The sequence below is a fragment of the Diceros bicornis genome, chromosome 20, assembly GCF_020826845.1.
Source record: "Diceros bicornis minor isolate mBicDic1 chromosome 20, mDicBic1.mat.cur, whole genome shotgun sequence".
In the NCBI taxonomy this organism is placed as follows: Eukaryota; Metazoa; Chordata; class Mammalia; order Perissodactyla; family Rhinocerotidae; genus Diceros; species Diceros bicornis.
The window spans coordinates 22,599,955-22,614,749 of record NC_080759.1 but is presented as its reverse complement, the minus strand read 5'-3'; the positions used below and the strand labels follow the sequence as shown (position 1 = coordinate 22,614,749).

At 38.4% G+C, this 14,795-nt stretch overlaps 1 protein-coding gene across 1 annotated transcript in view; it reads left to right on the top strand.

The window, feature by feature from the left end:
• The window catches only part of ITGA1 (integrin subunit alpha 1), a 101,613-nt gene that overhangs the window by 23,022 nt on the left and 63,796 nt on the right, over positions 1-14,795 (top strand). The window contains exon 7 of the mRNA XM_058563453.1: positions 11,366-11,514. Coding sequence (XP_058419436.1) covers positions 11,366-11,514 — 149 coding nt within the window. The remainder of the gene's footprint in view (positions 1-11,365; positions 11,515-14,795) is intronic.

The following is a 14,795-nucleotide window of genomic DNA, read 5'->3' as shown; positions in this document are numbered from 1 at the left end:
AGCCCAGGCCTCTTGGTGCCCCATTCCCTGCACTGACATTCCTGGAATCCACAGCTCTCCCCTCTCTCATCACTTTTCCCTATGATGTACTTTTTTCCTTCCCACCTCTTTAGTCCACCTTATTTTACCTTCTTATCCAATCCTCTCTTTCCAAATTTAATAATATTCTTGGAATATTTTTTAATTTCTAATATTTTTAATCATCTGAATATTTGATTTTTACTTTTAAATTCATTTATCCATTTTACTTTAAAAAAATAATTTATCTGTAGCTATTTGTGGAAATTATTGCAGCTGTGACGTGTTTGAAGTTGCTCCAGAACTTCAAGAAGAAAATCTGCAAGACTATTTTAGAATAATAATCACGGCTTCAGTAGGGCTCCGTGCAGTGACTCAGTTTTGTAAAGAAATAGATAATCAATTGCTTATGTGCACAACCCATTCTGCTGCAATTTTGATATTTCTAACTATTAGAACGATGATTAATTTTACATTTCTCTAGTGAGAGTCCTAATAGAGGAGCTATTTTGCCTAACCACCAGAGGAATTCTAGCCTGCCAGGGTGAGCTTCATGGAGTTATATATCTTTCTCAGAGGGAACAATGACTCTATTCAGATGAATGGGGGCCAGCCCTTGGGATCCAGATGCTACCAGTGAATGGGAGGGAGATGAACTTACTCTGAGGGGGAAGAGTCAGGTCACATTTACTCAGTTCCAGGACCCCATTCCACAGAGAAGAAGATTTCAGAATGCGACTCTGGGCACTGAGTTATTTGTAGTATGTACTGACTTCATCCAAGTGTACCTCCTTCCTAAAGAGAGAGGAGCTGCTTCAATTGCTAAATTTTTATGTCACATTTTCATATTTTGTTTGTATCATTCATTGTGGAGCTTAGTTATACTCATTCATTCACTTATTCAAATGTTTTTCCTGAGAGTTTACTGTGTACCAGGCTCTGTGCTAGGACTTGGATAATCACGGAGAATAAGATAGACAGGGCCACTGGCTTCATGGAGCTTCTGTATAATGCAGTGTTTCTCCAACTGTGGCTCATGGAATTCCTGCTTCTGAATCCCTGAGCTGCTGGGACTGTAGCCGAGACTTTCAGAATCAAGAGTCTCCAAAGGTGGGGCTTTAGAGCCTGCATTTTAAGTAAGCAATCCACATAATTCTTAAACAGGTGAAAAATTGCAAAACACTGGACTAATGCATTATTATGTTGATATGTGTGTGTGTATGTATGTGTGTTTGTGTCTGTGTTCGCTGCATCCTCTAGATTACAGGCACCTCAAGAGTAAAGACTGTACGTCATCTTTTTATCCTTGTCAGTGGCCAGCACAGAGCTTTGCTGTGACATAGGAGGCTCGCAATGAGCACTTGTTGAATAAATGTGTATATCATAATGAATGCATTTTGTATTTTTCTCTGATGGGTGGACATTTAATGAAACTTTTTTCTATAATTGGCATTTTAATATTCTTTTAAGTAAGCCTTAGTAGGGGGAGGAGAGAAGATTTAACTATAAACTTTGATGGTTTGCCTTGTTGGTTTTAATTTAGGTTGAACCATAGGAAACTGTTGCTATTTGATCATTTTTTGACCTACAAATACAGCAATTTCATGTACAACATAAATTAAAATATACGACTTTTTTTTAACAGACATTTTTAAACTAAGAATAAGTCATAAGACATTTATCTCTCCATCCAGGGAGAGTGGAAGACCTTCACCCTAAATAAGTTTTAAAGGGATGATGGGCCAAAAAAAATTTGTATGCTAATTGTACCTCATGAGTTCTTGTTTGTTATATTGATTACAGTTATACACTTGGTACAATAGGTGAAGATTGACATATTCAATCTTCAGTCATTGATTTGTCATTTAGTAATTGTAAGTATTGAAAGGTAGTGTCAAAGATGTGAAACATTCCTGGAAGTAACTGTCACCTCCACAAGGAAAAAAAGAAAAGATGGAAGGAAGAAAGGAAGGGAGGGAGGGAGGGAGAAAGGAAGGAAGACAAAACAGCTTGCATTAAAATTTCCATATGACAATTAGTATACATTAGAGGAAGGCAACACAAGTGACAAAACCACTGACTCTAAATAGTTACTCAAAATTTCTTCCATGTTTCTGTGTGGTCCCATTAAGACTTTGGCAAACATAGTCAAGGAATTTTTGCAAACCAATTTTTTACCCACAACAGAGTAAAGGCTATAAAGTTGCCTTTTAAAAAACCACCTATAAAAACAAACCTGAAATACTCTGAGCTTGCCATAAAAGATGGTATAAACATTATGGAGGTCTTATTGATCCTCAATACCTAAACATAACATTGCTTTCAATAATAAATGAGAATGATATAAATATGCCAAATACTAGTGCATTACCCTAAATAAAATCAGTAAATTGTGAGGCTTCATATAAAAGTGAAATATACTAATGGAACAATGTCTAGATTGTCCCCATCAAGAGTGTAGCATAACATTAAACCAAGCAAAACGAAAGAGAAATTAATTAAATTTTAGGAATATTATTTATCTCTCTTTTTACTGCACATTTTATGGCCATTTCCCAAGAAGCCTTACATATGAGGACTGATTCATTGTTTGGAGGTCTAAAAGAAGCCTGACTGAGTTATGCAGCCATAGCCTTGTCAGTCAGGCTGCAGTTTCTGAAAGTGGTGTTGTGAATGAGGTGAAAATTCGTGCGTGTTAGCCTCCTGGTCTCTGTTCTCCTACCTCCGTCCATCACTCAGCTGAGTTATCTTTCCAAGGTAAAGTTCAGATCATGGCATTTCCCTGGATAAAAATCTCCTATTATCACCTGCTGAATAATCTCCAACTCTCCAGTGGGCTATAAGGCTTTTGTTGCCTGGCACCAGTCATTCCCACTGCCTCCTGCCCGCCTCATGCCCACCTCTCATCTTGCCCTGCAGCTACTCCTCACCCTGGCCTTCCCTGAACACGTTGTTCTGGGCTCATGTGATTCCCTCTGCCTGGAATGCCCTTCTCCACCCTAGGCCGTAGGTGCTAGGGAAACTTCTTAGACTCAGTTCAAATGCCACTTTCTCTGTCATTTTCTATGATTATTTCACCCACCTTTCCCAAGAAAAATTCCTTCCCCTCCCATGTACCTGTAGCATTTGCATACCCTTCACTTATTGCTCTCATCACTCAGGAGCATCACTTTTTGTCTCATGTGTCTGTCTCTCTTGGTGGACTGTGAATTCCATGATGACAGCATTGTGCCTTAATCTTTTTATTTATAAAATACAGTCCAGAGTTTTATGTGTTGCCTAGGACAGAGGAGGCAAGTCATTTATGTTGGAAAAAATGTAATTCCTGAAACTTTCATTTCCCTTTGTGTTAAAAATCATTATTGTAGCGACCACTTTCTCTCATCTACTTCGTGAAGTCATTGACCTAGAAAGTGCTTGCTTGGGGGGGACTCCCTGGACACCCCTTTACATTGTGTTTCAGGCTTCTTTTGCAGTTGTTTGCTCATCTAGCCCCATTCACCTCTAGTCCTGATTTCTCCCAAAGTCTTTTCCCTTCTCCACAAAACTTTAACATCTCCTATCCTTGCATGTTTGAGCATGGATCAGTTTCATTGTAGCATCTTCCATAAAGCAAGAGGCCAGCTAAAGACACCCTTTTCCTAGAACCCATATCTATCATCGATCAACTTTATATTTTTTCCTTTTTTGTGTGTGTGAGGAAGATTCGCTCTGAGCTAACATCTGTTGCCAATCTTCCTCTTTTTTTGCTTGAGGAAGATTAGCCCTGAACTAACATCTGTGCCAGTCTTTCTCTATTTTATATGTGGGTCACCACCACAGCATGGCTGATGAGTGGTGTAGGTCCGCGCCCAGGATCCAAACCCGTGAACCCTGGGCCGCCGAAGCAGAGTATGCTGAACTTAACCACTACACCACAGGGCTGGCCCCTTATTTATGGTTTTAAGGACTCATTTCGTCTACCTGTGAACCAGTCCTGTTTATGTCCCTCTCCGTAGTGACAGATAGTTAAGGCTGGTTTCAATTACCATAGCCTCAGCATGGTTTGTGCTGACAGTTACCTTGGACTGCAGCCTGAATTGTCACCACACTCAGACTCTGACTTACTTGCATGGAAAGCATGTTGTAAGGCAGGGCTTTTGTACCATATTGGTAAAAGGAAATAGAAATTGGCCAGACACAAAGCCTGAGCTCTTGTCAGGTTAAGCAAGTGTACATCTTACAGAAACACAGAAAACCTCATTGTTTTCCCCTGTCTTTACTCCCCTAAAGAAGCTCTTGACTTGATAATGTTAATTGTTGAATGAAAGCCCAGAAACTTAGCTCGTGCTGGGCCTTAAAATTTTGGTGCTGGTGTTATAACTCTGACTTAACAATACAAGGTAATAATGTAATTCTAAATGAGGAAATAATTCCATTCCTTCATAACTCTTTGACTTAATACACTTAATAGCTATTTAAACGCTTTTCTTTCTTAAACTCCCTTGTCACTCTGTTGTGACTTTAAATTTCATAAAAGCAAAATCAGTAAGGCCCTCCTTTCAGCAATTTCTAACAGTGTCATTCTTTTCATATTCCTTATATTCACTTTCCTCCTCTTTCTTCTCTGCTCCCAAAAGAAATGAAGCCATTGGGTCATTAATTCATTTTAATTCAGCAGATACTTATGAAGTATCTTATTGATGAAGTATTATGCTAGGTATCGTGGGCAATATAAAACAACACTAAAACTCTGTCCCTGATCCCAAAAAACTTCCAACTTAGAAATGGGGTAAAATCTTATATTTGAATAACTGCAATGCATGATGGTGTATCATAAATATAACAAGGGTGAATGAAGTAGAACAATGAATTGATCTTTACAAGTAGGTCACTCTTAATATTGTAAAGCAATGATTTCCAAACTATATTGTTTGAGGTGTTGACTATGGTCCTCACAAAAATTATTCTCTTCAAAAAGAATAAAATACATATATCAAGTCTTACAATTCATGATTCACAATGCATATTTTCATATTAAAAACTCTGAGAACACTTTCAGAGGAATTTGCTTTATGAGTCAGAGTAGAGCAGTGGGGACAGGAGTGAAAGAAAGCCTTGCTCTTGACATTTTTTCATTTAATATAAATAGCAGAGGAAGAAAGAGGGACAGAGAGAGACACAGAAAGGGATAGAGAGAGGGGCGTCCTGCTGTAAAGATACATGTTTAACTTTGTGTTACCCGTTGTTTCCAAGATGACTTCACCATGGAACTCTTTTTTTAAAATCATACCTAGCAACATACAAAAGGATGCTAGGATTCCCTGGAAAAAGCATAAGGAATATTAGTTTGGGGCTTAGCTGAAGAAACATTGTAAATCTTATGTTTAAGTGGAGGGTTCGAATAAGTGTTACAAACCTCTTGTTCATGTGACGAGCCTCAGCTAGTTGTGTGCCTGATTTATGCTATAGCCTGAATCAGCTCTTCGTTCTCTTTGGCCTTAGATTGCAATTTTATACCTATGTCTTCTGTTCTACTTAATCAAGTTCAAACTGCATCTCCCAGGAAGGGAATGCATCCCTTCCAGTTGTCTCTGAAAAACAACTGTTCCTTCTGCTTGTGACTTATCCCCTCTTGATAATAGTCTCTTGTTATTATCTTCATCCACTCTTTTATGGATGCCAGAAGCTACTCTCTTTCCATTCTCTCTTAAAGAAAGCCCACAGCTAACCCAGTTGCTTCTTTTAGCTGCCATCCCTGCTTATTTTTTTCCATTCAGCAAAAATGCCTACAATCCCTCCATGTGCATTACTCCTCACCAGCTCTCTACTTAACTTCCACCTTCTGGTTTTTGTACTGTTCCAATGCAACTGGCTGCTTCAAGTCAAATAGGATGATGATTGGTTGTTTTTCCTTTTCTCAATTTCTAGAATGATTTAAATTCCTTATCATCCTTGACATATTTTCCAAGCTCAAGACTGCTTTGCTTTCTCTTACTCTACTTCCATAACATGTTATCTGTTCTTTACCTGAGTATCTCATTCAGGAAGCTGGGTCCTTCTCCCTCCATGGGGCCTTTCGATGTGAGGCTGTAAATATGCTTGTGATTCTCTCTCCATCTGCCTCCTCACCATGTGTATTTATCACTTGACTCACTTTTTTTTCTGGTTATTTAATTCTCATGCTTATTTGATTCTGTTGCATGTGCGTATATACATATTATGCTAATACGAACCTGCCTTAAATTATAAACTAAGCTGAGACGGAAACTATTTCTATTGAACTTGGTCTCACCAATACTCAGCAAAGCATTACATATTTTTTATGATTTCACCATTTTCCTGTGATGAAAATTAATAAATGGCACCCTTTTCTGGGGAAGACACAGCAAGCCTTATTCTATCTGGTTCTCTAGGAAATAAGCAGCCCCGTATCAGCCAGGGACCCACACTGAATGTCATTTCCCTGAGATTTGAGTCTCCGCTGCCCACTCTTCTCATTTCCCACACTTCTTTGTATCTCTCTTTTTCTGCTTATCATTATTTCCCTGCTATTTCAGTTTTCTACTTGCTCATGTGAAATGTTAGTCATCTGGTAAGAATGTATGAGGGTCAGTTGTGAGCAAAGCAAAGCAGTGGTAAGGGATAAGAGAATACCGAAAGCTATGACATAGTCCATGCTCTTTCCCCCTGCTTGCCCCCTTAGAACTTATAATGTAGTTAAGGAGATAAAGCATGCATACACAACAGTTGAGAAGAATGAAGTACTCACAGGAGCAGGACAGACAAGTTTGCTTCAGAGTTTGGAGAAGGGGAAGATGAGTATAGGCTATATTGATGACTAGATGGTGAAAGTTTTACAAAGAAAGTGAAACTTGAATTGAATCTTACAGAATAGTTAGAATTTAGCTTAGTTGGAAGGATAAGGAAGGGCATTTGGTTAGGGTAGAATTCATGTTAGTAAGTCTTGAAGATGAGGGAGATAGAGAAGGTAGGGCCAGACTGTTAAGTGACTGAGAGTTAGGGGAAGAAAACAAAATTTTAACCTATAGGCCTAGTATTTCAAGGAACAGCTTGAAGTTTTATCTGTTTTCTATTTTAATTAGAATAAAAATTCTCTTTTAAAGTGTATTTCAGAGTCGTTGATGTAGGCAATAGAGAGTTATTGGAGATTTTTGAACAAGAAAATTATGTGATAAAAGCAGGATTTGAAGACAGTTAATCTGCCGTTAATATGTAGAAGGATTTGAGGAGAGTGGAAATGGAAAGAAGGAGATCAGCAGTGGAGGGACCGACCATTGCCATGGTCCAGGTTCAACGCCATGACGTCTGGCCTTGGCTAAAGAAGAAATGCAGACATGTAGATAATAGCTGCCTTAGGTCCTGTTCCCCAGAAACAAACCCTGAAAGAAGGAGTCAAGTGAGGGGATTTACCAAGGGAGTGCTACCAGGAGAAAATAGGAGGGGATTTGGGGGAGCAAAACAGAGTAGCACAGAAGACACACAGGGTGTGATTTCAGGTGAAGTCTGGGCCTCAGCCTGATCTGGAAGGGAGCTCCAAGTTGCGTCAAGGGGCCTGGGTGCCCTCCGGCATGGCCTGTGGAGCAGGGCAACGGGGGAAGAGGGAGAACTCTCCCAGGCGCTTCTGGCTTTTTGATCCTTTGGGACAAAGCAGCTCTAGCAGTCCGAGGGCAGTCATCTGAAGAGAATCGCAGGTGGAGTTGTCAGGAGCAAAGGAGAAAGAAGGGGTGAGGGAACGGCAGTTCTAAGTTCTCTCCTATCTTAACATTTACAAAGAATAAGCTTACAGAAGTCAAATATATGTTGAGTAGGTATGTAGCTAGAAAGAGAGAAAGAGAGAAAATATAAAACACTGATCTCTGACTTACAAAGATTTAAAAATTTTCTGCTATTCCTAGTGTGAAGATAATTTGTCCAGATAATGCAATAGTTCATAGTAGGTTCTATAAAATATATAAAGTGTGTTATAAATGTAAAATATTATGGCACTAAGCAGCCTTGTTTAGTTGGCATTACTTCCATCTCTTCTCCTGTTGATTGCTCCCCATGTATAAGTGAGATACTCTCTTTTTTCCTGAGAAGTTAACAGCTTATGACTAGAATTTGACTGAACTCAATAAATGGGAGCAAAGTACACTCATTAGTAAAATGTAGTAGGACTGTTTGGGCAGTGCTATGGACAACCACATTTGAGATTCATGTCCATAACTTTAAAGTGAGACCAGTCTACAAGTTGTGTGACTTTTGTCTAGCCACATTCAGTGTCACAGAAGTACCCGCAAGAAGGAGATATTTGGACTTAACCAGAGTTGGAAGTTAGCCAAGTGAGTTAATGGAGGGAAAAAATGGTTAAGCGAGTTAAATGTTTGCAAGTAAATGATTATGGTGATGGACCATGGAATCTAGGCTAGATACAAAAAAAAAAAAAAAAGGAAGGATCTATGAATTAATTGGAAGTCTTGATGTGGTCAATGAATTGATGAATTAGATATACTAGGTAAATGAGCTGAAGTTAATGGTCAGAGAGAAGAACACTTGATATTGAGATTGAGGTGCTGCAGTTTTTCCTGATGACAAAGTCAAGAATAGGACCTTGGGAGTAGATGATGTAGGTGGGCTAGAGGAAAAGGTTACTGATGTCGAGGAAGTCAAAGAAATAACAGAGGAGGGTATTCAATAGATTCATCTAAGTGGTAAAATGTCCAAGAATAATGACAGGAGTGACAATCTTCAAAGTGCTTTAGCCTCCTGCTTAATCAAATAAAAAAAAGGGAAATATAAACAAAACCAACTCTGTAAGATGTCCTGAATGGATAAGCAATTAACTTCCACAGCAGCATTTATTCACCTTGGTACTCAAATTAGGCATAATGATTATCTAAGTAACAAAATCATTTTACTTTTATTTGCACTGAACATTTATATGCACAAAGACAATGTCAAACCTGTTAATAATTATCCAGTGTCTCCCTGAATTACTAATTAAAAGCTATAAGGGTCATTGGGAAAATAATTTTAAATCTATGCAGAGAGTAATAGATAACTTTCCATAACATTTAATTATAAGTCAAAATATTATTATAAAAAATAACCTGAATTGGAGTCATGGATGTGTCCTCATCCATTTTGTTATTTTTGTGTGTAATTAGTTGGTTGTCTCCTACTTTATTTCCAAAAGAGCATCTGGTCATCTTTATTCCAGTTATAACAGCACATGGTCTTGGGACAGATGGTGATAGATTTTGGGTGAAAGATATATTCATAGAAGAGCAGGGCTAACCTGGACATGGACTGAGCAGACTGCATGTTCATTCAGCTTATGATGTGCCTTGTCTTACACTTGCATATATTCACTAGTTATTTTTTATTTATCTCACACCTGACTAAGTAACCCTAAGGAAAGATTCATATGTTCTATTTCCTTTTTTAAATATTATCTATTTATTTGTTTGTTTTATCATATTCTCTAGTTTATCTTAGTTAGCTAGCTAGTTAATTGAATTCATTGAGTAGCCATGAAACGGCAGCAGCATTTAGCAGAAGCTAGCAAGGCAAGGTGATTGGAGAATGGCGGGATCTGGGGGCAGGTGGGGGGAAGAGGTGCATTATTATCAAGAGGAAGTGGAGTGATGGAAAGGACCGTGGGATGAAGGATACATGTCTTAGACTAGGCTCCCTTCAGCTCCTTCATTATGACGAGTAAGTTTTTTAAACTCAGTTTACTTATTTATAAAATGTGATACTAATTTCTATTACTATAATTTGAATAAATTAGGAAAGAAAGTTTTTAAAAAAGCAGTAAAAATGTAGGATAGTATTCTCATTTAGGCATGACAGCATAATTGCTCCAAGATGTCTAAGGTACTCTAGAAGGTAGATCAAAGACAATAAAGATTATTTTAAATTGGAGGTTCTCTTATTTTTTTCTGCAAATGCCAGAGTATACTTTTGGTTTCTAAAAAGACCTAGCTGTGGAAATGTATCTATAAATCCGACATGTAGTTAACCCTAAAGATTTCTGACACCTGTGATATCGGCAGAGGAGGCTAGAAGGCAGATGCTGATCTTTTGTGCCACTTGGAAATAGGATCAGACTTGGAAGTAGGATTGGCTCTAAAGCAAGTGCCAGAGGCAACTTGACACATGAGCAAATCAGGTAATTGCCTTGGAAAGAAGGCAGACCCATCTCAAATTACCTCCTCTTCCCAAGAAACGAAGTACCCAGAATTCCTGCATTAAAAAGATGTTCCTTTTGGGTGAAGAATTCTCTGAGTCCCTAATTTTGAGCTAAGAAGGTTAAACAAAAAGTTATCCTTAGTTACAATTCTTGATGTAGATTGGTTTAAGGGTGTAGAAAAGGTTTAAAAAACCGGCCTCTCTGGAGGGGAGGAATATGGAGTGAGGAAAATCAAGTCTAGGGTGCACTTTATCTTCCATATCATTTTACTTCATGGTGGCTCTGCAGTTAGCTGCCTGCATGATCCAGTCTGTGGGAAAAGAGAGAATGAAAGGAGGATGGCAGTAAGAGAGGGAAGACAGAGAACAAGAAAAGGGGTGGTGGGGAGAAGGGCTGATTTGGGAGAAATGAAGCTACCACTGAGCTACATAAAAAGTGAAGCACAGGTGTGCCCTGCCAGCTACATCCCATGCTTACTCATCCAGCCGCCTCCTGCTTCACGCTCCCCTCATAGCCTGGGCCACACTCACTGACTTTCCTCTTATTCTTAGGGCATACCGCCCTCTTTCCCATCTCAGCTTCTTCACATACACTTCCCTTTGTGTGGACCCCATCCTCCCTCTCAGCCACCATTCAGGACTGGCCTCCGCCCTCCTAGCACCTATCCTTTAAGTCTCAACATAAATCTCTCTTCTGAAAGGCCTTCGCTGAGCCGCCATGTTAAATTAGGGCCCTAGGTTATGCTCGCTACTAACAGCTTTTCTGTTACAGCCCTTTTCACAGTTTGCAATTGAACGTATATTTGAATGATCGTGTGTTTAATCTCTCTCTCCCTCTAGTTTAGAAGCTCCATGAAGTCAGAGAGCATGTCAGTGTGTTTCACATTCTACCGCGCAAGGCCTATCAGAGTCTTTTGGTAGAAACTGCTGAAAAGATAAACCAATCATTTGAGAAGTTTAATAACAGCACTTTCATTTGTATTCTTTATGCTATGAGTATGCACAGAATGGCAGTGATTATTGCTGTCAAAGTAGAGGATTTGTATACTGGTAGATTTTTAAACTCTTCTGAAAGACTAAAATGTGTTATATCTGATCTACATGTTTAAACTGGAGTATTGAAACAGGGAGTATTGCTAGATGGATAACTCACAGTGGCTTGGTATTTCAGGTTGGAATTGTACAGTATGGAGAAAACGTAACCCATGAGTTCAACCTCAATAAGTACTCATCAACAGAAGAGGTGCTTGTTGCAGCGAATAAAATAGTCCAGAGAGGAGGCCGCCAGACCATGACAGCCCTTGGAATAGACACAGCAAGGTATATGGGTAACAAATAAACCCAAGTAAAAGACTATGCAAAAATAGCTGCTCACCATCTAGCCCTTTGGAGTACTCATTGAAAATTTACCTTAGCAATACTTAAAACCATCTTGTTTAAAATTAGATTCAGCTGATTACTTAATAGTTACAGGATCAAGTTTTTTCTTTATTACAATCTTACCACTTTTCTTATCTTTCCTCTTATTTCAAAGGTTTAATTGATGGAGAATCAGTCAAAAAAATTACTGTAGTCTACGACGGCATGTTCTTGGGTGCTAAAACATAATATTAGTGAATATCTTTTCCCTTTATTCTTTGTTTTCAGCTTCTAGGAGTCTCAATTTTTTAAAAAAATGGATTACTGTTAGTCCACTTCTACTCAATGTATATTTATATCCTAGTATGTCTATAATTTTACAGTACCTGATTTAGGGCTATTGAAGCTCTCAAATAAGAGGTTTTAAGAGGCCAAATTAAATATTGTCTTATTTGAAATCATTTTCAGTGCAAAGATTGAAAGAAGTAGAGAGGATTTCATCATTTGTAATGCTCTCTCTTTCTTCTTCCTTACTTTCCCCAAATTCCCTCCAGTTCACATCCCATCCTTCTTCCCTTCTGCAGTTTCCTTCACGGAGAGCACATAATCCACTTCTAATCTCTTCTCTGAGAACCTACAGAACTGTCCTTTTCATATAACGTGGAACATTTCTTTTCTGTATTTTCTCTGATCTCATTCAGCTCTTATCTCTTGCCTTTTCTCCCCTCAGTCACCTTTAAAGCTAGTAAGTTTCTGAACAAAAACTAAACAATACTCATAGGAAACGTAATAAGTAGTTTGACTAATGTGAAAGGTCCTTCTGTTAAGTGCCTCCAACTTCTGGATTCTCACCTGATTTTGAAGAGCTAATTACCCGTGCTCTCCCTTCGCCTGCCGGCTAAGATCAGTGTTTTAAGGGGGTTAAAATAGTTAATATGGATACTCCAAAAAATGGGTTGGATATTCAAAAATTTAAAATTTCTTGTGCAGCTTTAGATGTGTAAATGTTAGAAAAGCATGTGGTTCTAGTTATATGGGGCCCAAGAGAAAATAACCACAAACAGATGGGTGATTTTATATTTACCTGCCCATCCGATCACCAATTTGCATGCACAAAGAGCACATATGTTTAGGTGTCCTGAATGCACCCTCCTAAATAATTGACCAAATATGACCTCACTTTCAAAGTAAATCAAAGTGTTCTTTGAAAGGTCTGAGCCTGTAGGGAGCTGTGTATTTTCCAAAGGCAACCACTTAAGAATGAATATTCATCTTTGAAAACTAACTGAAGAAATATTCTGTCTGCTTTTGCTCCTGCATAAATACCACTCTAAATACCGTGTCCCTATATGGTTTTTCCCTACTTGTTTCACAAAGGCTCTAGTTGTAGGACACAGAGTTTATTGATTTTTGTATGTATATAAAGCTCCATAATGATATTAATAAGTAGTCTTCTTGTACATTAGTTTTTCACGTTGAAGCATATTTTTAATTGCTCCGTATTCCTTTCAGGGAGGGCCAGATGCAAACAGTATTTTTAAGTTTTTAGAATCCTTTGCTTTCATTTTCAGTGTCTCCCAGTTCAAAATATTTTTTGTGTCCCCTTAGCCCTACCCCAAATTTTCTTTCTTTTCAATGGTTCACAGTGTTTAATCACAAGGCCTGGATTCTCCTGTCCCAAAGAAAGATTCTCCTGGGATATTTTAATGGTTAAAAGCATACAGAGAGATAAATGCTTAATTCAAAGAAAGGACACTGGATGATGATATTTGAGAGTCAGGGGTAATTTGCTGAGGAATATATTTGAAACAGAAAGAGTATACTCAGGATTTCTGCCAATGGCTGCTCTTACATTATATAAACCCAACCCTGGCTTCAGAGCTTCCAGATTTTCTTTAAGAAAGATCTTTTAATCATCTTCTTCAGTTGATATTCATTCGGTTATGGCCTTGAACTTGGAGAGAATTGAAGTTTTGGTGATCCTTTAAGGAATTAGAATTGTAAAAGGTATTGAATCTCATATGATATCCATGTCCGAACTTCATTTACAGACTAGCCTTTAACATATGTTTTCACCTTTATTTGTGCATATAAAGATGTCTGAAAATCTATGTGTATAGTGTAAAGGCCAGAGATACATAGTTACCCAGTGATCAGTTTTTTTAAATAACTTTTTTTTTCTTTTGAAAATTCTAAGAAAAATAGAAAAAATAGTACAATAAAATCTTGTCTATGCACCAAACAGTTGTTAACATCTTGTCACATTTGCTTTAAGTCCTTTTAAAGGAAAAATAATCAAGGTAAAATCCCTTTGCCCACATCACCAGGACCCTCTCTTCCTGCTCACAAAATACCTACAATTGCCCATTTACTGCGTATCTATAGTAAAACTAATGTGTATTGTGCAAACTGTTTGGAAGGTTAGTTTAAGAGAGATGTTTCTTTGGCTGTTTGTCCTCACAACCAAAGTAAAATATTTAAATGAATCTTTCAGTCTAATGATTGCTGTACTTTATACCAAAATCTGAAAAATATTATGACAGCATTTCATTGTTTCAGTCCTGAGTAAAATGTACTCTTCTCTTTCAAGACTCTAGGGAGGAAAGTGAGGTGAGTTAAAGAAAGTAATACAGAGGGCGGAAGTGTGCTTCCGCGTGTGTAACATACAAAACAAACAAAAATTGTCAATTTCTTGTATCTTCCATACATGATACAATTTCTTGTATCTGCCATCTCTTTCCATAAATGCTTGTTTTTTTTTTTATGAGGAAGATCAGCCCTGAGCTAACATCCATGCCAGTCCTCCTCTTTTTTTTTTTTTTGGCTGAGGAAGACCGTCTCTGAGCTAACATCCATTGCCAATCCTCCTCCTTTTTTTTTTTCCCTTTTTCTCCCCAAAGCCCCAGTAGATAGTTGTATGTCATAGTTGCACATCCTTCTAGTTGCTGTATGTGGGACGCCGCCTCAGCATGGCCGGAGAAGCGGTGCGTCAGTGCGCACCCGGGATCTGAACCCGGGCCCCCAGTAGTGGAGCGCATGCACTTAACCACTAAGCCATGGGGCCGGCCCCCATAAATACTTGTTGAATTGAATCAAAATTCCTTTCTTTACAATTAGGTTATAGCATTTTTCCTTCTCTCTATGCCACTTCCTCCTACCCCACCCCAACAGCCTGTGTCCTAAAGCTTAGTTCAGACCAAATCTTTTGTAGCTACTCGAGCCACCCCTTCCTGTCCACGATA